The 24,545-nt window shown below is 33.3% G+C and overlaps 1 protein-coding gene across 4 annotated transcripts in view; it reads right to left on the bottom strand.

Moving 5' to 3' along the window:
- Positions 1–789: 789 nt before the first annotated feature.
- Positions 790–24,545, bottom strand: part of LOC126830960 (hemicentin-1) — a 40,343-nt gene continuing 16,587 nt past the window's right edge. Inside the window, exons 1-14 of one of the 4 annotated variants that reach the window (XM_056102716.1) lie at positions 19,203–19,287; positions 17,744–18,034; positions 15,472–15,608; positions 13,521–13,728; positions 12,349–12,627; positions 11,021–11,305; positions 10,312–10,584; positions 8,785–9,105; positions 5,352–5,651; positions 4,557–4,703; positions 4,274–4,295; positions 3,864–3,901; positions 3,253–3,366; positions 790–2,517 (exon numbers count right to left, since the gene is read on the bottom strand). In XM_056102716.1, coding sequence (XP_055958691.1) covers positions 2,483–2,517; positions 3,253–3,366; positions 3,864–3,901; positions 4,274–4,295; positions 4,557–4,703; positions 5,352–5,651; positions 8,785–9,105; positions 10,312–10,584; positions 11,021–11,305; positions 12,349–12,627; positions 13,521–13,728; positions 15,472–15,608; positions 17,744–18,034; positions 19,203–19,242 — 2,490 coding nt within the window. In that variant the 5' untranslated portion in view covers positions 19,243–19,287 and the 3' untranslated portion in view covers positions 790–2,482. The other 3 variants (XM_056102715.1, XM_056102717.1, XM_056102718.1) reach the window with 3 other exon arrangements.

Raw genomic sequence — 24,545 nt, 5'->3', positions numbered from 1 at the left:
TGGGCAACCAAAATAAGAATTTTGTTAAGTTCTCTAGGTTACGCTTATATATGGTATTCTCAGTCTGTTGGTAATGTAAAGTTATTTATTTTATTTCTAAAACTAAGACTGTCGGATATTAATAGGCAAGACTGGTCTGAGAGAATTAGTAATTCTGAAAGCCTTGAAGTCTATAAGAATTATAAACTGAATCTGTGTCATGAAAAATACTTGTCTGCACAAATCCCTAAGCAGGCAAAGAGAAATGTCACAAAATTAAGGTTAAATCTCTTCTCCACAGGAGCAAATTTATATAAGAGAAAACTATCCAAGCATCCGAATTGCATGTTTTGTACACCCAATATAATTGAAGATTTGTACCATATATTTATTGTGTGTAAGACATATCATGAACTACGAGTGCAATATTTGAGCGACTCCATTAACGAAGAGAATGGGTTCTATAATTTATTATTAACATGCGATGAAAACCGTTTGTTACAATTATCTACTTTTATAGATAGGGTATGGGTATTAAGAAACAAATTGTTAAAAACCCAGTCCTAAATCCTATTTACTGACTATCTCACCATTTCTATACACCAAGGCTGTTGAAAAGTAATCTACCTGCACGTATCATTTATTATATTGTTATAGTTACATATATATATATATATATATATCTATGTATTATTACCAATCCATACCATACCACTGTCTGATCTGACCACTTTATTGTATTATGATTTGGATCTATGGGTCTTTGACCTAAATCCTTAATAAAAATAAAAATAATAAAAAATAATATAATGATAAACTTATTGCACGTGAATATGTACTCAGATTCATTATTTAACGATACATTAGTTAATAAGTTTATAAAGAGTTGTCCATTCTTGCTATAATAATAAAAATCTTGCTATAATAATAAAAATTTCAGTCAGATCACTTTGTTCTCATCGGAATTGTCACTTTTGGAATTTTGGACTAGAAATAGGCATCAATTGTGTCTGCACCGTCTATGATAATTGGCGATCCTTTCATTGACAAACAATAACTCCACCCACATATTCTCGATTATCAAGTAACATGCTCAATGGCTATGGTAGCCTCGCTTGACAGTCCTTTCATCACCAGTTTCCGGTAGTGACATCAGCGACAGAACAGGTTGTTCCTGATATGTGATATCTTTACAGACTTATAGGTTCGTAGATCTTCCTGGTATGTGATATCTTTACAGACTGGCCTAGATTTAAACGGATTTAAACATGCGCGAGATTTTAAAATTTAAGGATAAAAGGCACAATCGGTTGACAAGTACCGTTTTTACGATGATGAACGACCTATGCTAAATGTTCAAACAGTCATAACTTCGCCATTAATAAAGGAAAATGAATGAAATTTTCAATTTAGTAATTTCTCATGATCTATATTTGAACTATTATAACAAGAACGTCCAGCTTTTAATCTAAATTTTACATTATGCATCTTTAATAAATAAAAAGACTGCTAATTTTTTCGCTATATTCGTAAACTTGAATCCCACCTGACATTTATTGAATAAAATATAATGTTAAAAACAAACAATAGTTAATGTTTTATATTACAAGTGTTATTATATGGTGGAATATAAAGTACAGTGAAAATATGATCATTAAATTAATGTTACTGATTAATAATTTTCAGACAATTACGCGATTTCAAGTAAGAATCTAAGCATAGGGAATTAAACGTACTTATATGAATATGAGGTAATATTATTATTATTTCGATGTTGGTTTTCTGTATAGCATCGTTGATAAAATTTCGCAGAAAACAAAATACTAGATTTATACACTGGAGGTCCCCACGGTGTGGTGTTAGCTGTTTGGCACCAATAAAAAAGTTGTACTGAACGTGGTAATCACAAGATAAACTAAAGCATACCACAATTTGATGTAAAATATGTGACGTAATTATATACAGGATATTGATTTAAACAATACAATCATAAAATCAGTTACAGAGTTATTCCATAACCTACTCAATGTTAAATAATTAATACAAGACATATACATGGATAATTCATTATAATCTACGCAATGTTAATACAAGACATATACTCTGATAATGCTTTATATAGGACTATTGAGATGAACTAAGTGTGGTTTAATGGTCGAGAGCGAGACATTAAGTAATATATTGTAACAACATGAGGGCCGTGAGGCCCGAATGTTTTTACAATATATTACGCAATGTCTTAAGCTCGAGACCATTAAACAACTTAAAATACAGACACTTGCACGTGCTTTGCAATGAAATACGTCACTCGAGTTCAATATTTTATCAAGTTACGCTTGGCACATTGCCCGTACGATTATTTGAAATAATGGTACTCCAACATCAAAGGATGACGTCACATCTGTATTTTAAAGTTAAATAACTGGTAGATACAAAGGTGATGTAATTGTATACTGGATATTATACAATGTCATTCAACCACATACCAACAAATTGAAACCAACTATATTCTGAATCTGGTATTTATATAGGTTGGATCTGAAATATCGAATATTAAAGCACAAAATAAAATGTTATAAGGAATATTTATTTTGTATATAGTTACTTGGGATACATACTTCTTCTATAACCTCTATAAACATACCAACAAATTGAAACCAACTATATTCTGGTTCTTGTATTTATATAGGTTGGATCTGAAATATCGAATGTTTAATTACAAAATAAAATGCTTTAAAGAATGTTTACTTTGTAAATAATTATTGGTTGTTGTGTTATCTGGAATGGTAAACTACTAACTACATATTACGGGTTATATTTCCAAAGCTAATTTAAAATTTGGAATTACCAAATGGATCCCTTACAGGTGGTATTACTCCTTCGACATAATCCGGTGGTTTTCAAAGAATAATTAGATAGTAAAGGTTAGCCCAGATATTACAAGAGCCAATATATTCTTTTTTTTGAATGGACATTTTAAGCTCATGGATTAACGTTATTCTACACAGTACAGATATCTGAAGGTGTTTAATTCTTTGTCGAAGAAATATAAACTCTCAGTTGCCATGTGGGGTTGGAAATTAGGTTTCTATTACACAATGTCATTTTTTACTTGCCATGGTCACGGGTAAATACAAAAGATGGTTATTTACAGAACGCGAAGGAGAGAAATCGATACTGGGGGGTAGACAGGCGTCCCTATTTGGGATCAAACTTAATAACAGACCATTAGACCACCGAATCCTCCTCCTATAATTACTCAACACACATTACCTCCCATTCTGTTACTAGATGTATCGTCAACATTAGTAGAATTCTGAATCAATTCTTGATATGTTCCTTCAGTTGGTCTTCTTTCACTAAATTCTAGACCATCATATGTCGACACTATTTATAGAAAAATATTTATTGAATGAATGACACATCTCTATATTTGTTTTCGATTTTATCAAGCATCATCCCATACCATTAAATTTAACTGTTTTTGGTTCATCTGTTTAAACCTTTAAACAAAGTTTGTAGCAACAAGTAACATTTGTATTGACAAGAAAACGCAAATCATATGTTAGTTATGTTAACTTTTCAAATAATTCCACAAGACATTAAACAATTTACTTATTATAAATCGTCACCCCTCAGTCTGGCGGCCCTATCTCTCTTAAAGCATTACCCGATGTTTTTCTTTCTAGTTTGGTTTGTTATTATAATCGTCTGTTAATATGTATTCAGGACGCGGCCAGGAAATATATTTTTAGAGTCAGTGTGTAACATTTTGACTTGTCATCATAAACAATAGGAATCGGGAATAAAAAGGCCTTAGATTTAGCGGGGCCCACGAACCCTGGAGAAACTGCTACATGTATTTTAATTATCAATATACTTACTTAAACCATTATTATCAAAACCAGTAATGTTTGGTTGTCTGAAACAGGAATATGTCACATTTTTATATATTTTTTCTACAATTCATTATATTAGTAGTTAAGCCAACAGTTTGATATAAAGAGTTCCTCATTATGACCAATGGGCTTTTCAACAAAACGTGGTGAATATATGTTAATACACGTGAGTGTATATATTTAGATGAAAGTCCTTTCCAAGGATATGCATTTCTTTCATACAAATATAAGTTAATACACGTGGGTGTATATATTTAGACTACTTGAGATGATATTCCTATCCATGGATATGCATTTCTTTCATAGAAAATATTCTAGCGTTTTATCGTATACAGTTAATTAATAAGCAATTATAAAACTTTGGTGTCAGGTAGAATTATGACAGAATGTCTTACCTGATAGTTGGGATTTCACTACCTGAAATTATTCATATTAAATAATTATAGTATATACCATAAAAATTATACATAATGTATATTCATTGATGGCTTTAATGTCTTCATTTTAATAATGTTATTGTTCGCACTCTAAAAAGTGATATTTCCACATTCATTTCATAGCTAAAATTTATTTTGTATCTGTATTTTCATCGACATGTAAAACAACTACCTCTAATCATAGATGTTACACTAGTCAGCAATATTCTACGTTAAACAATAATTGTAAAAATCGTTTTACCTTGTAGTATCTGTTGATATTTCCGTCGGTAATATATGGTAGATAGAACAGCTAATATTGACACGATGGTTACAAGAACCAACATCACCGATACACCAACAACAACACCATCTGGACTTTCGTTTTTAACATCACTGTCTGAGGAAACTTATAGAAGAGAAAATAAAATAGGTATACATTATTAAAAATTATTCAACGGTAGACAAAACTTTTAAGAATTTACAAATACAACCGATTTCCATTTGCTATTTAGATATGGTTTCATGGTATATATTGAATTACGAATTACAATTGCTTGAGTGAAAATCAACAGCAGTAATTTCGTTCGATTTTAATTAATTTAAATATCTTAAAGGGGCATTATGGGCGATTAGATAAAGAACTGACAGTTCTCGCTATAATAGTTTAAAAAATAGATAGCGTACAGAGAAAATGCTGAAAATAGCTCCACTCTGAACCGAGATATTAGCGATTGAATTTTAGGCCTTGTCTCGATCATCATTACCAAAGTCGGTACAATAAAAACCAAAGTCTCGATTATCCATTGTGACTTTAAGTTATCCATCATAAAATGTATTCAAATCCAGTAAACATCTCAGGTTAGCGATGGCATCGAGAGTTGATTATGATCTGGATCATACGTAACTAACGTACAGAAATGAAATAGTAGCTAGCTTTCTATGCAGGTTGGGTCTGGATAAGCTAATTAATAATTTGGATAACATTTCAGGCCTTAAGAAAGACCTGCAATAGACAGATTTAGGTCTTGCATAATGCATGTTCAACCATTCTTACATTTCTTCATAGTTCGTACTGAGTCGGCAATTACTCTCAGATAAACCGGTTGACTATCACCATATTTATTTCTAGCTATAACTCTAATATAATATGGTGTATCAGCTTGTAGATTCTTTATGCAATAATCAGGTTTAGATTCTGCTAGAGGTGTAGAACTAGTCCAGGTTTTATTATCTATTGAATGTTGAACAATAAATTCCTGTTGATCTCCACCATTAAATCCTGGTGTCCATGTAATACAGATACTGTCATGACTTGGTGCTGATGTATTGATATTAGAAGGTACACCAGGTTTAGCTGGAAGTTATACACAAATTATATACAAATATTGAACAATAATTTATATTTTTTCCTGGTGAGTCGACCAGATTTAGCTTCCGGCGCAAAAACTATGCGATATGATGATATATTTGGACAAAAACATGTTTAACCTAATTTATATATCAAAGGTTTGCTTCACATCACTCTCAAAATGTTTTAATACAATATTAGGCGTCATGTAGACCCATAATGCCAGGACAGGTGATATAACACCACCTTCTATATAATACAATCTGATATATAGTAGATGTTATACTACTTATACAGGGCTACAACTTGAAACTCTAGTTCTATATAACCAATATTATCATATGCTTGAATAAAAATTCAGACCTCGAGAGGGTCCATAAGCTAAGATTTTTTCGTAAAATCAGGGTAAAAATTCCAGACAGTTACAGAGCGATATGCGCAAATATCGACGGGATCCGAGATCCTTGTGATATCAACATAAATGTAAAGTTTCATCAAAATCGGATCAAAATTGTGTCCAGAACCTTGACATGCCATACTTTTATACTATTTACGTACGAGTGGCAGCCATTTTGTTCGGCAGTTATTGTCGGACGTTCACGAAATTCGAACCCAACCGTCATTATGGTGTAACGGTGATATATTAGAATGGATATTTAAATCGGTTAAATTGGTTTTCCTTAGAATCAGGGGCCATAATCCAGGAAGTTATGATCCGACATGCGCGAATATCGTAAGAAACCAAGAATTTTGGGTTATAAACATACATTTCAAGTTTCATTAAAATCGGATGAAAATTGTAACATCTGGAGTGTCTACAAGCTAAAAACGTGATTTTTCGTACAATCAAGGGTAACAATACATGAAGTTACGGTCAGATACATACCAAGATCTTTCGGAGATAGACCTATATTTCAAGTTTCGTAAAAATGGAATAAAAATTGTCCACAAACACATTTGAACGGATACACGGACATACGGACAGACATGGGCGACGACAATATACGTCCACATGAAAATGTATAATAAAAGTAATGTAAAATTGGTTAAATTGGTTTTCCTTAAAATCAGGGGCCATAATCCAGGAAGTTATGATCCGACATGCGCGAATATCGTAAGAAACCAAGATTTTTCGGTTATAAACATACATGTCAAGTTTCATTAAAATCGGATGAAAATTGTAACATCTGGAGTGTCCACAAGCTAAAACGTGATTTTTCGTACAATCAAGGGTAATAACACATGAAGTTACGGTCAGATACATACCAAGATCTTTCGGAGATAGATCTATATTTCAAGTTTCGTAAAAATGGAATAAAAATTGTCCACAAACACATTTGAACTGATACACGGACATACCGACAAACATGGGCGACGACAATTTACGTCCACAGGAAAATGTATAATAGACCGGAGGCTCAGCGCGGGGGGGGGGGGGGGCCATCAAATGGGCAAAAAACCAGACCCAACTTTTCTAGTTTGAAATTTTGCGTAGAATACGATGCCAAGTGGTAATAAGTCCGCCGTTGGGGCGTTTTCGAGATATTCGGGGTCAAAGGTCAAATGAGTTCATTTGTACTGAAAGTGAATGCGTAGTCATTCTTGTATTATGAAAAGAAGCTGAAAATGATCAAAGGTAATCACACTTTCAATAAAAATGTAAACTTGCTAGATTCACCTTTGTTCTTTGTGATCCCAGAGGTCAAAAGGTCACATTTTCCGTTGTAGCACTAGGAAGATTTAAAGTAATAAATGTCAGCGTAAAATATAAAAACTAACGCGAAACCTGTTTTAATTAAAAATAGGAACATTTAAAATTTATCTTTAGGTGGTCTTAGCACAGAACTTTTAATTTGGAACGTCGAAAATGATCTTGCATAACAGAACCAAAACGCTTCGGAGCCTGTTTCAAAAATACGTAAAAACTGTTAAATCAAAATCTCTCCGAATTAGTTTTACAACGAATGCTATACATAATGATATAGTTGTCTGAAAAATACAATTGAATAATTCCATGGCTGGACTCCAGCCTGCAGGCCGCGTCACAAAGCCTGCCAAAATTTTCCCGCTAACATTTACCATTACGACATATCCTGTGAACTACTATGTACAATGCATTCGTCGGTTTTATCTGCGTCCATGTTCCGGCGAAATTCATAAAAACTCATAAAAAATTTGCAAACATTTAATCTCCAAGTCAAATAAGTGTTTTCTGTCACAGATTAACATCAGTTTTCCTAGACTGGGATTCTCGGAAATCCACGCGACCTGCAGGCTAGAGTCCAACACTAAATCTATTCAATTTTTTTTTCAGATAACTAGTATCATTATTTATAACAATCGCTGTGAAAATAAATTGGAGAGATTTCGATTTGACAGTTTTTACGTATTTTTGAAAAAGGTTTCAAAATATGTTGGTTCTGTTATGCAAGATCATTTTCGACGTTCCAAAGTAAAAGTTCTGTTCTAAGACCACCTAAAGATACATTTTAAATGTTCCCATTAATAATTAGAACAGGTTTCGCTTTAGTTTTTATATTTTACGTTGACATTTTATTGCTTTAAATTTCCCTAGTGCAAAAACTGTAAATTTTACCTTTTGACCTCCAGGGTCACTAAGACTAAAGGTGAATTTAGCATATTTTCATGATACAAAAATGACTGCGGTTCACTTTCAGTGCAAATGAACCATTTGACCCCGAATATCTCGAAAACGCAACAATGGCGGACTGGTTACCACTCGGCATCGTATTCTACGCAAAATATCACCCTAGAAAAGTTGGGTCTGGTTTTGTGCCCATTTGATGGACTCCCCCCCCCCCCGCGCTGAGCCTCCAGACTATAATAAAAGTAATGTAAAATTTAAATTGAAGTATTTAATAATGCCTAAACGATAAAAAAAAACCCAGAAATTATTGAGAATTGTCAATAACATATGATATTTGTGACTCAAACGACTAATCTAAACTATAAATTGTTGTCGATTTTTAAAAGTACTTAACAACTTTGAAACCAATACACCAAACAGCCAATTAGCAATGTTCCGATGCCTAGATTTGAAATGCAAGCCCCATAGACCCTTTCAATGATACATGCATTGACTGTATATGATGTATAGTATATGTTATATTGTACTTACATTGAGCTGTAACTTGATACTCTAGTTCTGTATAACCAATATTATTAGATACATTGACTGTATATGATGTATAGTAGATGTTGGAGGCAATGTTGATATTTAATGTTGATCTATAAGTGTTGATAGATATACTGGTATCATTCTGATTAAAGACATCATCATTATAGATAGGTTCAACATCTCCAGTAGTTATATTATTATAATACCAGGTGAAGGTTGGTAGTGGATAGGATATAACATCAGATACCAGTTGTACTATATCTCTTATATTACTACTAACTATAGATGTTGTTATAACTCTGGTATCTTGTCTAGGTGAACCTGTATATAACAATATTATAGATATAACATCAGCTACCAGTAGTACTATATCTGTTATATTACCACTAACTATAGTTGTTGTTATAACTCTAGTATCATGTCTAGGTGTACCTGTTATAACAATATTAAGGATAGGATATAACATATACTATCAAACTGATACTGTTGGCTCATGAAACCTATGTCTTTTAGTAATGCAATATTCTGTCATTAATAAGTGATCAGTATTCTACACTAATGTTTAGTATGTATAGCAAGTAGTCATTTATTAGCAGGGATGTAAACTGGCTGGTTGTAGAAGAGGTCATATATTGTAACAGCGTGACTATTTCTAATTATACCTATCTCTACTGAATATACAAACCTAACCAATAGTGGTATATATCTTTCAATAATCAAGGTTTTAACAATCTAACGGTGGTGCCATATCGGACCTATGGTAACTTCGAAATTAGTTATATATTCGTTTTTCGAACTCGGTAAATATATATTTCAAGCTGCGATTTAATTAAAACATAGTTTGGACACATATCTCTCGTGGTTAGAAAAGTATTCAGTGTTGAAATAGGTTTAAAAAATTTAAATTTTCGTAATAAATCTAAGAAGTTTTCCGATTTTTCTGATACGAATCGAATGATTTTTGGTATGCAAATAGTTACGCTAGTCCTCTATAAAATGATGGAAGTGTAGTTTCATTGGGTCAATAACAATGCCCAAATTTACTGAAAATAAAAAAAATCAAATATCGTTATGTAAACTGGCCTGGAATAAAATATGTTTCACCATTTGTCCCGTAGAAATGTTTTTCTGAATGTAGGTTTCAATTTGACATCAACTTTATTAAAATCGATGAATAAGAACTTGGATACTTTCATCGTCTTCTTTGTTTTTTAAAAAAAAGGGTATCTTTTAATCGTGACTTATTCGTGTAATAATTAAGTAATGCTATTTGTAGATATTTGGTTAAAATAATATTATGAATTAGTATTGAGTAGACTGCTGCTATCTGTCTCGGTATTTTTTGAAAATTAATATGAGATCTTAGTCCCACAAAACAAAGAAAACGAATGGGGCCATTTTTTCGGTATCGCCAGCTGTCAAAATGACCATTTATTCGAGATCGATGAAATTCCATCGAGTCTAGTTCACAAGTCAACAATATCAAGTTTACAGTGATATGTTATACGGCATCACATATATACGTACAGTTAATAAATACTTTCAATGATTGGTTGTATTGAACATTTGGTATTTCTGTATTGGTAGCGTGGCAAGTATAGTCACCAGTATCCAGACATGAAGGTTGTTGTATTGTAAATGTATCTATGTTGCTTTGTGTAGATGATATTTGAGTTGTACCACTGTACCAGGTAATCAAGGCTACAGGGTTACTGTCAGCAGAACACGTGAAACTGGTTGGATATCCTTCATTTACTATCAGTTTATCTCCAGTTGGTATTAAAGTTACTGGATCGAGGTCTGTAAATAAATATTAAAGTTCATATAATATTATTTGTGATAATAAAATTTTCAGATTATAATTCATAACAATTACTCAACAATGGATAGTTAATTGTCAGTGTGAAAATATTAGTTTATGTTTCTCGTGTGTCAGGTTGTTGTGGTTAAGAGAAGCTGTTATGTTATTTGATATTGCCGACTTCGACCACTGGATTTTGTATATTGACCACAGGATGGTTAGTATTGTGTCTCAGTCATCTACTTCCTCCGTGGTTCCTGGTAATCGTGCAAATACTATCAGATGAAGTTATACATCTATACTTACACAGTACAGTAACGTCTATAGTTTTATTGTGGGATCTAGTTATAGGACTACCGTTAGTTGGTACTAGAGTACATACTTACACAGTACAGTAACATCTATAGTTTTATTGTACGATCTAGTTATACTTACATAGTACAGTAACATCTATAGTTTTATTGTGAGATCTAGTTATAGGGCTACCATTAGTTGGTACTAGAGTAGTAGTAGCTTCACATCTATATATACCACCCTGATTCCTGGTAATATTAGATATATCAAGTCGTCTATTAGAAGATACATCAACACTACTACCATCTGGTTTATACCATTTAAACGTTGTTGGTGGTGGATTAGATTCAACGGTACAGATCAACTGAAGGTCGTCATTTTCTGTTTTAGCTACAGAATCAACTGATACAGTTACCATGGGACCGACTAAAAACAATGAATATAGATATAACAACCAGTCAGATGATACAGTTACCCATGGTACCATTCCGTACCACTCCACTAACCCCTCGGTCCAATCAAGGCGGCGACAAATTATCCACCATTCATAATTGTGCTATTTTTATCGACCAATTAAAAAATTCCATTGTGAGTGGGCGAAGGGAAGTAACTCGTATTTTGTTGCAACTAAGATCTCCGAATAGCTGTTGTTAACTTTGTCAATATATTTTAGGAGATATGTTTGTGTGTATTATGCTTCTTTAATATTAAATGTCTAACAAACTTCAGAATTGAACGTACATACTGCTGTATTGTTGTGAACGTAAACAAGACTGGTATGTAAACTGTTTTTGATTGACTCGTAGAATTAACCTACGTGACCACTGGAGTGCAATACATTTGAATTCGTGAATTCCCTATGAATGAACACAGGGGTATGCCACTGGAGATACCACGGATGACAATTACCATGGAAACAGCTATAAAGATATAGCTAAAGTCTGATGATACGGATCATGGGATCGAGAACAAAACAACAATCTATATAGATGAAACCAAGGATTATGTTCGCCTTTCACGCTTCGTCGCGGTTGTCCACCAATGTTATCAAACTAACCAACATGACCCCGTAAATATTTTTGGCCACGGAATTTGGGCGATGGGCGAATTGGGCGCTTGTGAATTTATGCGCCGAGGTAATTGGGCCTCCAGTGAATTTGGCCCAGTATCCTGCTAGTATACTAAAGATTTAGTTATAAAGTGAGATGATACAGTTGCCATGATAACAGCTATAAATATGTAATTATAAAGTCAGATGATATAGTGACAATGACAACAGTTATAATCATCTAGTCAGATGATAAAGTTATCATTGCAATAAACCAAGTTAGAAGTTATTCTGAGACACGACTATTAATCACATCACATTGAATTTTGGCCAACTTCCTAATTATAAGACAATTGATCATCAACCGATAAACATTTCAGTAGTAGATGGTAAATATAAATAGTTTCTTACAATTACTTACATAAAACCTCAAGTTGTACAGGTGTAGATGATCTACCTGGGCCAGCAGTATTACTACCTGTACAGGTATAATAACTGCCTGTATCTGATCTCTCTACTGGTTGCATTCTATATATAGATGAATTTTGACCTGTTATCTGTACACCATTCTTAGTCCATTTATAAATATCAGATGGTACTGCCAAATCTGAATTGGTTACTTGACAAGTCAACACGAGTTGTCCCCCTTCTATAACTTTATATGGACTGGTTGAGGGTTCTATATGTACGACTGGTCGAACTGGAATATAAATAGAGTCGTAGTCATTATTAAACTATAGACGATAGATTGTCGGAATATCTGAGTGAGCTCTTATCAGTCTCGCTCAACATTCTCTTATAACCCCTTAATTTATGTACGTCCTAGACTGACCTTGATATTAATTTTCATCCCAAATATGACGTTACGCGATAATCAACTGGAATAAGACTGTTATCGCACATATTGAGAAGTGTTTAGAGAATTTGACACATAACGGTTATATATCGAATAATTGTAGACAGATTGGTGTGTAATCGGATACATTGTTAATCATAAATACGGGAGCCACGGTGGCTCAGTGAGTAGGATGTTGGCTTGCTAACCTGGGGGTCCCGTATTCGTTCCCTGCGTTGGTCGAGAATGTTCATCGGAATTTTCCAGCGCGGTTATTCCTTGTCAGTGATGTAGGACAGGGAGGGAAACAGAGCCCTGCATGTAAGAGAAACCTTGACAGTTGGAATTCGAAATAATTGTAGGTCATACCGCCGCTGTCTGGGCAACATGTCACTCATAGCACATTACATGGCATATGCCCGTCTTCATTAGCCAAGTGGGAGTACGACCGTAGGACGTTAAACCCCATTTCATTTCATTCGATAATTATTACTTACTTCAAATACATATAACTTTCGTGTTCTTTAAATATTAAAAAAAACCCGGTTGATCCGTAATAATGGATAAATCGACTTTAACTGGTGTTAAGATGACTTTATAATTTTTAAGATTGTTTATTTAAAGAAAATGTATTTGATGTTAGGCATAGTTGATTTGTCATTTGAATATGTTGGCCTCGCTGTGTTTATCAACAAGTGCAGATGGACAGAGAGAGGGACGGGTGTCTGTAAACCGTTAAAACATGTTTAAATACATACCAGAACAAGACTTGTTCAATTGATCAGGTGTTACCGTGTTATCACAGCCAGGATAAGAAGCCTCACATATTATTGTATAACCATCTAGACCACCCAGTATAGGTGTTGTATTTGATATAGTTATAGTGTTAGTTTTAGAAACGTATCCAGGTGAACATCCTGTAATAACAGATTCCACTCCACCTGATAAATCTTGTAGTGTTCCACCCTGTAAACATGTGGAAGACAGAATTTCGTTATTTCACGGATATATAATCATGTTTGATTGATTAAAGAGAGTGTATCAATTACAACAATATTTGGTTTTTTTTTATTAAATTGTTCTCGGTAATACTATAAGAATGTATTCAAATATATTTCAATAGCAGAAACAATGTTAGTTTACTTAATGTTTATTGTTGTAAATTATCATCCTTTCTTTCGTTCATGACCACAACATCCCATTATTGTTCACGTAATTTCAATGGTGATTATACAAATGTTGACTGAACTACATTTACAATATATTTCAGGCTTCTGTCCAATAAGTAATTAACGAATCCCATCTAAATCGTATATCTCATAGATCCACATGCCCAATGTATTTTGAAAAAAACTAAAACAATTTTCTATTTCTCTAAAACAAATCAATTTCCTATTTCTCTTGGAGAAAATGTTAATATTTGTTGACACAGACACCATTGTTGATTGGATGTTGTCATATGAAAATGGCACCAACGTATCCGGATTAGACGTGATCACATACATCAGCTATGTCGCGATAAAACGATAGTAGATTTTCCGAAAATAAAATTGGTTGTAGATCAAAATTGATAAGAATCTTTTTGCCTTAAAGAAATCTGATCTCTATCCCTTTTACAAACTTTTCTCGACACGTGTAATATATCTCTGCAACTGAAATCAGTGGGGATTTTCTGATTCCAAGGCTTCACAGTAAATTCGAAAATCAGTAGGATACATCCAACGGCTATAGGTTTAATCCCCTAATGATATACACTAAATTTGAGTAAGTACGTCGTTTAAAACTGAAATCTCTCTCGCGTTTACAAAGTGTTCGGAAACGGCGGTCTTACTCCCAACCGGAAGGTTACAGGGTTTTAAAAAAATCAAATCGATAGGTTTCATCCTCTTATGACCCTAAAGCTTCACACCCAATTTCAAAAAAATTCATCCATGACTAACACCTATCGCATTCGCCAAGTTATCGGAAAAGGGGACACAACTTCAGAAAGGGCTACCACGGAAAGCTTAAACTCGTGTCGAGGTTTATCCGGCTGTACTAAAATTTGAAAACAAGATTTGCGGAAAAGGAGATATCGAGTATAGGAGGTCGTGGAACTTTGAAAAAAAGCGAACGGGTGCATCCATTGATGACTAACATGCTTTAAACCAGATCTTAGAACCATCTGTTTAAAAATTTCAGAGGCGGATTCAATGGGGGTGGCGCGAGGGGCGCGCGCCCCGCACCCCCCCCCCCTAATTTTCGACAGTGCCCTTTTTTACTGCTGAAAGTGCCTTTTCTCAGACTCAAATATGTCCGTTCCCAACCCGTTGTAGGGATCCCAAATGACTCGAACCATCGACTCAAACACACCAGTCTGGGAAATAGCTCTTGGAATGGCTACAGATGCAAGGAAATGACGGATAATTTTCTTAGGGACCCCCCCCCCCCACAGCGGCGTGCCCCGTCTCCGCGGTCAATGCCTTCATTTTGCAGCGCCCCCCCCCCCTTTTCAAAATTCCTAGATCCGCCCCTGAATTGTACCTCTTATCACGTTCAAAAGGTTTACAACATAGTGGTTTGTGTTAACTCAAGAGTGGAAGGTCGCAGAACGCTGAAAATAGAATAGTCACCTGGTGACCCCAATGCTTCACACCAAAAATGAAAAGATTCGTTAAAAACTGTTGACGGAACAAACGGATGACGTCATTACCATAAAAAAAATGTTACCATATTAGATGTAAATTTCCATATTAATTTTGGTGCTGGTTTACTGCATCCTATACTACACACCAGTTGTACACCAGTATCTGTTAGCTGACACAAAAACGGTTCTTCATTTACGGTTACGTTTAACGATCCTTTATCTGAAAAAAGGAAAGATGTCTCATTAGCATTAATATAACAAAATGTCACAATGTGGTATAAATAACACAAGACTTGAGATGTTATTATTTTTTACAGCACATCAGGTTTAAGCATATTTTAGATGTGGTATATGTTAGGAATCGACTTAATAGGCATCAAGAGTTACGGTTCTTTACACTCGGTATCGACATGTTGTTTTAGTATAATAGTTGTACAATAAATACAATCAGGTGTCTAGTGTCTGCTGTAGTATATATTCAAAAGTTATAGATCCTTTCCATTGTAATCGAAAAGCAGTATTAATGGGAAAGGTCCAAATATTTTATTGTTAACTTGTGGCTTCATTACATAATTAAACGTCAAATTGTCGATGTTGAATCTATCCAACTTTAATCATGATAAACCGAGTAAAGTAATAAAGGAAAATAGAAACATAACTTATTATCACCCGTAAGGTAATCCATCCGTTGAATGTTTGAAGGAATATTTGATAGTGGGAATACTTGATAGTGGAATTACGCACAGTTGAATGCTGTCGATTAATAAACATTCTCCAATTCAACCGCAAACAATGAATATCCTTTCAGTTAGTGAACATTGGCCATGTTACTATCATAAAATCTGAATTTGTATAGTAATCTTTGGCCATGTTACTATCACTGCAGTGTGTGTTAAATGATAACCCGAATTATTTCAGTTAAATATATTAAAGTACACTGGAACATGTATTACACGTGCAATGCATAAGTATTAGATAGCATACATTGCAGTACACTAAACATGGTTTATAATTTACATTTATTTCTCTATTCAGTTTCCTTTTTTCAGGGGAATATCATGGCACTATTGAGACGCATTTTATGGTAATGATTCCCCAATATATTGGACATGGATACAAATGTTCTTTAAAAAATCTGTCTGGGATACTTCATTTTCATAGAATTTACTAGACGTTCGTTTTACTAGCCATTATGTATGGTAGTATCAGTGAATCGTATGCCATATTTTATCACACTAGAGAGACAATATAAAAAGAAAAGACTATCCTGTCTATCTTAAAATTATTGTATAAAATCAAACGAGTTACATGTTTCATTCTTTTTGTTTCCTTTTGAGTGGGGCCCTATGCCAAAATATACCACGGGGCCTATTACACAGGCATCCCCCTATCCATCAAATACAAAATATATATGTACATTATACACTGCATGTGTTGCATTGGTTTACATAGGTTAGGCCCCTAGCAGCGCGGGACCCTAGGTTATAGCGACAAGTTTCTTGGCTTTTGGTCACAGAGAGCTAAAAAAGTAAACATAATTTTAATCGGTGATTTATGAGAATTGATAAGTACAGGTATGAGGTTTTTGTTGAAAGGACACAAGGTCAGATATGATATATGAAAACGAATATCGAAAATCCGTTCGTAATTTTGTGAGAGAAACCAAAGTATGCCATGACTAAAGTGAATGGATAATATCAAGTATGTAACAGAAGAGAGCCACCAAAACTGTTTATAAACCCCCTTCCTCTCATTGGTTACATCCTACTCTTTCAACAAAACATTTTTCGTTGAAAACTTTCTTTTCGGTCGCCTACTTCCGTGCGTGATATCATATTCTACAAACATGCCTGTCGATATTGAGTGCCACATGATATTAAAAAATATATGAGAGACCTTATCGCTATATGTGGTACTACATTCCATAACATTTTCAAAAATCTCCTCTCAACAACGTCAGAATCTTTGATTTATGGCCTAAAAAGTATATTAGTTGTTTGAAATTCTTTTCGTCGTTACATATCTGTTAATCTGTTCGATTGATGTTAGACTATTCTAGAGGTAGGTTTAGGATTCACCGAACATGTTAGTCATAAGATATTAAATGGTAGGATTAGGATTAACTGAATATTTTGGTAACATTAGCAATAAGATTATTCAATGTTAGAAGTGGGATTAGGATTAACTGAACATTTCAGATAACATCAGTAATAAGATAATTAAATGTTAGAAGTAGGATTAGGAATTACTGAATATTTTAGGTAACAGGTGGTAACAAAATAATGAAATATAAGAGTAGGATTAAAGAATGACGAGATTATGTATGTCAACCATAAATAAATATAAAGAATTTACCTTGAATTACAACAGATCTATTATCTGCTATATCTACTGTATAATAGACTTCTCCATCATCTGGGTTGTTAACTTCTAGAACATGTTTTCGTCCACCATTTTCACATAAAAATTTGTATTTAGGTTCATCCGAAGATCCACACTTAGCTTGAGTTATAACAGCGAAAATACTCCCATTTTCTCTCCTCCATACTACTGTTCCTCTTGGTTCAGGATATTCGTATACCAGTGATATTGTACTATTATTGGGTCCACAGACCTTCACAGATTGACCAATATGATTAACAGTCACTGTAACAATAACAAAACACTGAATTAATAATTAATGTATTAAAAAAACATACTAATATGAATTGTTTTGTATAATTCAATGACATTTGTGTCATAGAATTTGTTTTTATTAGGCCATAACACCAATTAATATTATTAGTGCAATTTGGTTCTTAGTTATTATTAATATGTCGGACAAACAGTTATATTACCTGGTCGATTGGAGGTAATGGAATTCGTGTATTTACTGGATGCCGCAGATATAATCGGATTTAAATACAATCGTCATTTAATGATTTAATTTAAAAATGGAGGAGCAACCCTGAGTCATCATTTGGCTTTACAACATTGAGCTTGTTCAAGTACACTGACTTTATATTGATCAATCTGATAAACTGTAAACGGAGGCCTATAAAATATCTATGATAACAATAGATTAACTTAATCCTCATCTTACATTGATATATTTAAATTGTGACGGTTTCTAAACCCGACTATCCGCTGTAATTTGTTCTCTTCAACTGCATAGAGCATTGACTACAGATGGTATTTAATGAGATAATGACTGGCACCAATATTGTCCTTTAATCCTGATCTTACATTGATATATTTTAATTGTGACGGTTTCTAAACCCGACTATCCACTGTAATTTGTTCTCTTCAAAACCCTGCCATCGTTATTCTTTCTAGTTTTAAATGATTTATGTGGTGACTATTATACTGTTTTGGTGCATACATGACTAATTCAATCTCAAAACTAAAATTGAGTGCAAGCTCCGAGAAATAGACAACTGCGTACAAAATTGGCTTCAGTCTGTATATTTAACTAATTCAACATTTAATTCTCACTGCTGTGGTGTATACCGTACTGGTTAAAGTTTGTATCAATTTATAATCATCATAAATATGACTGTAAAATAATGTTAATAATTTTGCAGCTTTTCTCTCTATTTCTCTCAATGATCGCCTAAACTCAAGATGCAAGCGTTTCAAATTGACTACGAAAAATAATTTGGCCAAGTTTATTTTGTTCCTGGGTGTAAATATAACATACATACATATTACTTGTATACAAGACCAGGAAGTGAATTAAAGAAACGTATAAATGCGTATATATAGCATTATTTTCATTTAATTTATAAAAACATTAAAAATAAAATATACATCATAAGTCAATATAATATACTACCAAATGTTATTACAAGAAAAACAGCCAGAAATTCTCCCATAACTAATAATGCATCATTCACGTTGTTCGTTTGTTCAAGCTGAAGTAGAGTGTTATTTGCAAACAGAACATAGATAATAATAGCCTATACGAAATGAATATACGATAGATATAGTTAAAGCTGCGTCAATGAAAACACGCTATGCAGGTTTTATATTGGGTGATTTGTGAATTTTAGAATAGACATGTTTTATATAATAGACTGTTTAAAACACTTGATTTGTTTATTTTAATTCTTGTCTCGATAAGATAATCGTATGTTTGGAGCTGACATGCCATAAAACTACATTTCTTTCATTCTATTTGCATTCATTCATTCATTCTTTCATTGAGGGGTGGGTTTTAAGTGGCATTTATTAAAATTTAATGAAAATCGTTTTGTCTTAGAGAACTATTTAGAATCTCTTGGTTGATTGGCACCAGAGCAACTTTGGATCTCCAGACTGCAGAACTTATATGTAGTTCATTTAGTGTTTAACTAGTTAACAGTAAAATGGTTTCTTAGTATCGGGGTGGTTTTGTTTATTCAACAATAGAGAGATTATTGTAAACTGTTGTATTAACTTATCTGTGTTATGTTTAACGATACCTCAATACATACCGCCATTTAGGGACTAACACATGGTCAATAATTTTTTGTATTGATCCGGTGAACCAGAGAACATGATCTATCACAACACTTGAGTCGATAGATGGTCTACAATACAAGCGTTAGACAACTCTTCGTCGATTGCCAGAGAACGTCTCTGTCTGTAGTGGTAACTTGATCTGCACCTTTATAGATTGATCATTTCAGAACCTTACTAGTCAATATAATAACCAATCTAAACCCATTTGTCACGATGACATAATAAGTTAGAGATGAGGAGTTGAGCTCTACTGGAAAATCCTAATCCTGTCTTCTGTGAAGGAAACAATGATATATGATGTTGTATTCAAATAGTGATAAGTATTACTGACAGCTAAATATTATCAACTGTGACGTACTTCTATTATATAAGATTGAGTTGACCTAAATATTGTTTATAATACCTCGACAGGTAACCTGTACATTGTAGCGAATAAACAAATATTTAATCAGTGTTGAATTCTAAAGGGAACTACAATTTAACCCAACCCCTTTGATATATCATACAAATACAGATTTTCGATTGTTACAACACTAGTTAATTGATTAAGAATTAGTTTCAAAGTTTTATTTTTTTATTTTGAGCAAGGATGATTTTGAATTGGTTTATTTATTTGAGCAAGGTCATCACTAAACACTTCATCACCAAATGAACTCAACATATGTACTCGTTTAGAACTTTATTTAGGGTGGGACGATTTACCCAGTACTACCTAATACTACCCGATATCACCCAATACCACCCCAATACTACCTCAATATCATCACATACTGCCCAATACTACAAAATAATGATGCAAAATAAACATATACCATTGGGTTTTTCTTCAAAAATTAGATAGTTATAATGCGGGAAATGTGCTTCAAATTCGATACCAATGTCTGTTTTTTCCATTTGCCTTGCTATACCACCCAAAACAAGCAAATAATAACCCAATACTATCAAATACTCATCAAATACTGCCAAATACTACCCAATATGATAAAAAAAACCCTAATATTGTCAAATAACAGCTCATTAGTATAATTACCGCAACGAATATTACTGTAAATATTTCAATTTCCTGCCAATTATCGAATATTAGTTGCAATTATTACTAGTATACTGATGTGCTGCTAATTGACGATATTGGGTTTCTATTTTATAACATTGGGTAGTATTTGGTAGTATTTGATAAGTATTTGCTTGATTTGGGTAATATAGTGAAGCAAATTGGACAGCGAGCCATCGGTAATCACATTATTTGAAGTACATTTCCCACGATATATCTCACTATTTTTGAAAAAAAAAAACCTAAATATTATGCTCATTTTGTAACATTATGTTGTATTATTGGGTAGTATGTGGTGATATTCGGGTAGTAATGGGTAAATCGTCCCGCCGCTTTATTTACTAGAAGACTGTTGTAACTTGCTCATGGTTATTGGCTTCAAACTTGGTGAGAAACACTGGGGTCATGAGAGGAGCAATTAACCTTTGTCGTGAAAACGATAGAGGCTACAATTTTTATCGCATTTGTTTCAGTTTTGGATAGAAGCATGGGTTGTGACCGGAAGAACCCTATCGACATTCAGCATGTCAAGGCATTCTGGTCTGGAGATATGCCCCTCTTCCAAAAACCCGGTGAACGCGATAGAGCCAACACTTTTTTGCAGATATTTTATTTTCAAATATTATGGGAAGTATTGAGTTTTTGACAGAACTTCGAACTTGAAAGTTCTGCAACGTTGAATATCCACCCATTGTATACTCTGGTACGTTCTAAAGGTCGGGTATTCGATTGAACGTTAAAGAATTAAATTCTCTCGATCCCAAAAATAGTGACAATCGAATGAAAGGGGTATCTCGGGTTACAACGCATGCGTCGACTAAATATCTGAAAAATACCATGCAGCCGAAACATATTTGTTGTGTTTAATTACCCCACGATTTTACTCACATCGCCTCCGTTGTCGGGACTGAATTCCACGTCACTCGATTGCAATTCTTTTAATTCGAGACGTTCTGGACTGACAATCAAGCATCCCCCAAGGTTTCCGGCAAAGGGGGGTTAACTCACGGAATGCTGAAAATCGGTTTTAAAACTTTTGTAGTTGAGAGGTGATCCTCCAGTGTCCTCCCACTGATAGAATTGAATCAATATAGAAGTTTACTGAACAACAATTAGATATTACAATGAGATTTTACTTATCTGTTTATCTACCTTATACATACATAAATCAATAATATTGTTTATGTAATTCAATCTCGATATAAACTTAACCTGGGTTGGTGATCACAGTTTACTTCAGTGTGTTTTGGCACCCGTGGTCTTAATGCTTAATGGAGTATATTTTGTGTATTACAGATCTGGCGCATTATACGGTGCTTCATTCCTCATTATTCCACAACTTATCGTATTGTATAGTTAACGTTATATACTGTTAAACTATCAAACTTCCACGGCTTATTGCACGTTAATATGTACTCAGATTGATTATTTAAAGATACATTAGTTAATAGTTTTATAAAGATATGCCCATTCTTGCTATAATAATTCAAAAATAGATGATAAAAAAAGAAAATGTTGAAAATTTCAGTCAGATCACTTTGTTCTGAACGGAATTGTCACTGTTGGAAGTTTGGACTAGAAATAGGCATCAATTTTGTCTGCACCGTCTATAAGAATTGGCGATTGTTTGATTGACAAACGATAACTCCACCCACATATTCTCGATTATAAAGTGACATGCTCAATGGCTATGGTAGTTTCGCTTGGCAGGCCTCTCATCACCAGTTTCCGGTAGTTACATCTGTGACTGACGGTAAACATTAGCTTAGACTGTTTAAATCGAAACTGTATCCAAGCCATCCGTTGATTTTGAATTTGTCGTGTAAATAAAGGCCTAACTAATAATTTCTATAACATCTGAAGCCTAAATAAAGACTTGCAATAGGCAGATTTAGCTCTTGCATAATGTATGTTTAACATTACCAACGTCCTGACTTGGATTCACTTGAATTATAAAAATACCTATCGATAAATTGTCGTGGACAACAAAATTGGGTCAGACGTTTTGCAAAGCAAGCAGCACAGATCGAACCAATTTTGATTTAACTTAAATTTGTCAATAACTGAACGGAACTGAACTATTGTTGGACCTTTCACAATGTTTTAGTTTTCAAGTGATTTTAAAAGGCATCAGTACAATAATCAATTTTATAAATGATTTTGTACGACATTTTACGATGTATTTATTGACTGTAAAATTGATATTAATACTGTATGGGGATTGATATATGAAATAATAAATTAATTTATTGTGTCAATGAAAACTCCTTTAATGTTATAATCAACATAATCATTCTGTATGAATTTGTTTCCAGTAAATACACTATGATAAAATCATATTTTACACTTTCTATCACTTCAATTTGTCTTTTATTGTGCCAATGTTCTTTTTTTATAAAAACTATTTATATCGCGAGATATGAATGAATTCTACGTTGTACGTTGTACAGAACAGGTTGTTCCTTCATATTCGATATCTTTACAGACTTATAAGCTCGTAGATCTTCCTGGTATGTGATATCTTTACAGACTGGCCTAGATTTAAACGGATTTAAACATGCGCGAGATTTTAAAATTTAAGGATAAAGGGCACAATCGTTTTCCAAGTACCGTTTTTACGATGATGAACGACCTATGCTAAATGTTCAAACAGTCATAACTTCGCCATTAATAAAGTAAAATGAATGAAATTTTCAATTTAGTAATTTTTCATTATATATATTTGAACTATTATAACAAGAACGTCTAGCTTTAATCTAAATCTTACATAATGCATCTTTAATTTTTAAAAAGTCTGCCAATTGTTTTGCTATATTCGTAAATTTGAATTACACCTAACATTTATTTAATAAAATATATTGTTAAAAACAAACAATAGTTAATGATTTTATTACAATTGTTATGATGGAATATAAAGTACAGTGAAAATATAATCAAAACATTCAATTAAAGTTACTAATTAATAATTTTCAGACAAGTGCGCGATTTCAAGCAAGAAACTAAGCAAAGAGAATTAAACGTACCTATATGAAGTAAGATTATCATTCTTTCTGTGTTTGTTTTCAGTATAGCATCGTTGATAAAATTTCGCAGAAAACAAAATAATAGATTTATACAATAGAGGTCCCCACAGTGTGGTGTTAGCTGTTTGGCACCAATAAAAAAAATGTTGTATTGAACGTGGTAATCACACTATACATATATATATACAAGATGTATATCGGGATAATTGTATATCGGGTAGTTGATAATTTGATGTAAAATATGTGACGTAATTATATACAGGGTATTGATTTAAACAATACAATCATAAAATCAATTACAGAGTTATTCTATAACCTACTCAATGTAAAAGACATATACTCGGATTATTCATTATAACCTACTCAATGAGTTAAATGATTAATACAAGACATATACTCTGATAATGCTTTATATAGGACTATTGAGATAAACTAAAGTTAAATAACTGGTAGATACAAAGGTGATGTAATTGTATACTGGATATTATACAATATCAGTCAACCATATACCAACAAATTAAAACCATCTAAATTCTGGTTCTGGTATTTATATAGGTTGGATCTGAAATATCGAATGTTTAAATACAAAATAAAATGTTAA

Source organism: Patella vulgata, chromosome 8 (assembly GCF_932274485.2).
Source record: "Patella vulgata chromosome 8, xgPatVulg1.2, whole genome shotgun sequence".
Taxonomy (NCBI): Eukaryota; Metazoa; Mollusca; class Gastropoda; family Patellidae; genus Patella; species Patella vulgata.
Note: the sequence above shows the minus strand (reverse complement) of the source record. Positions and strands in the feature narration are given on the sequence as shown.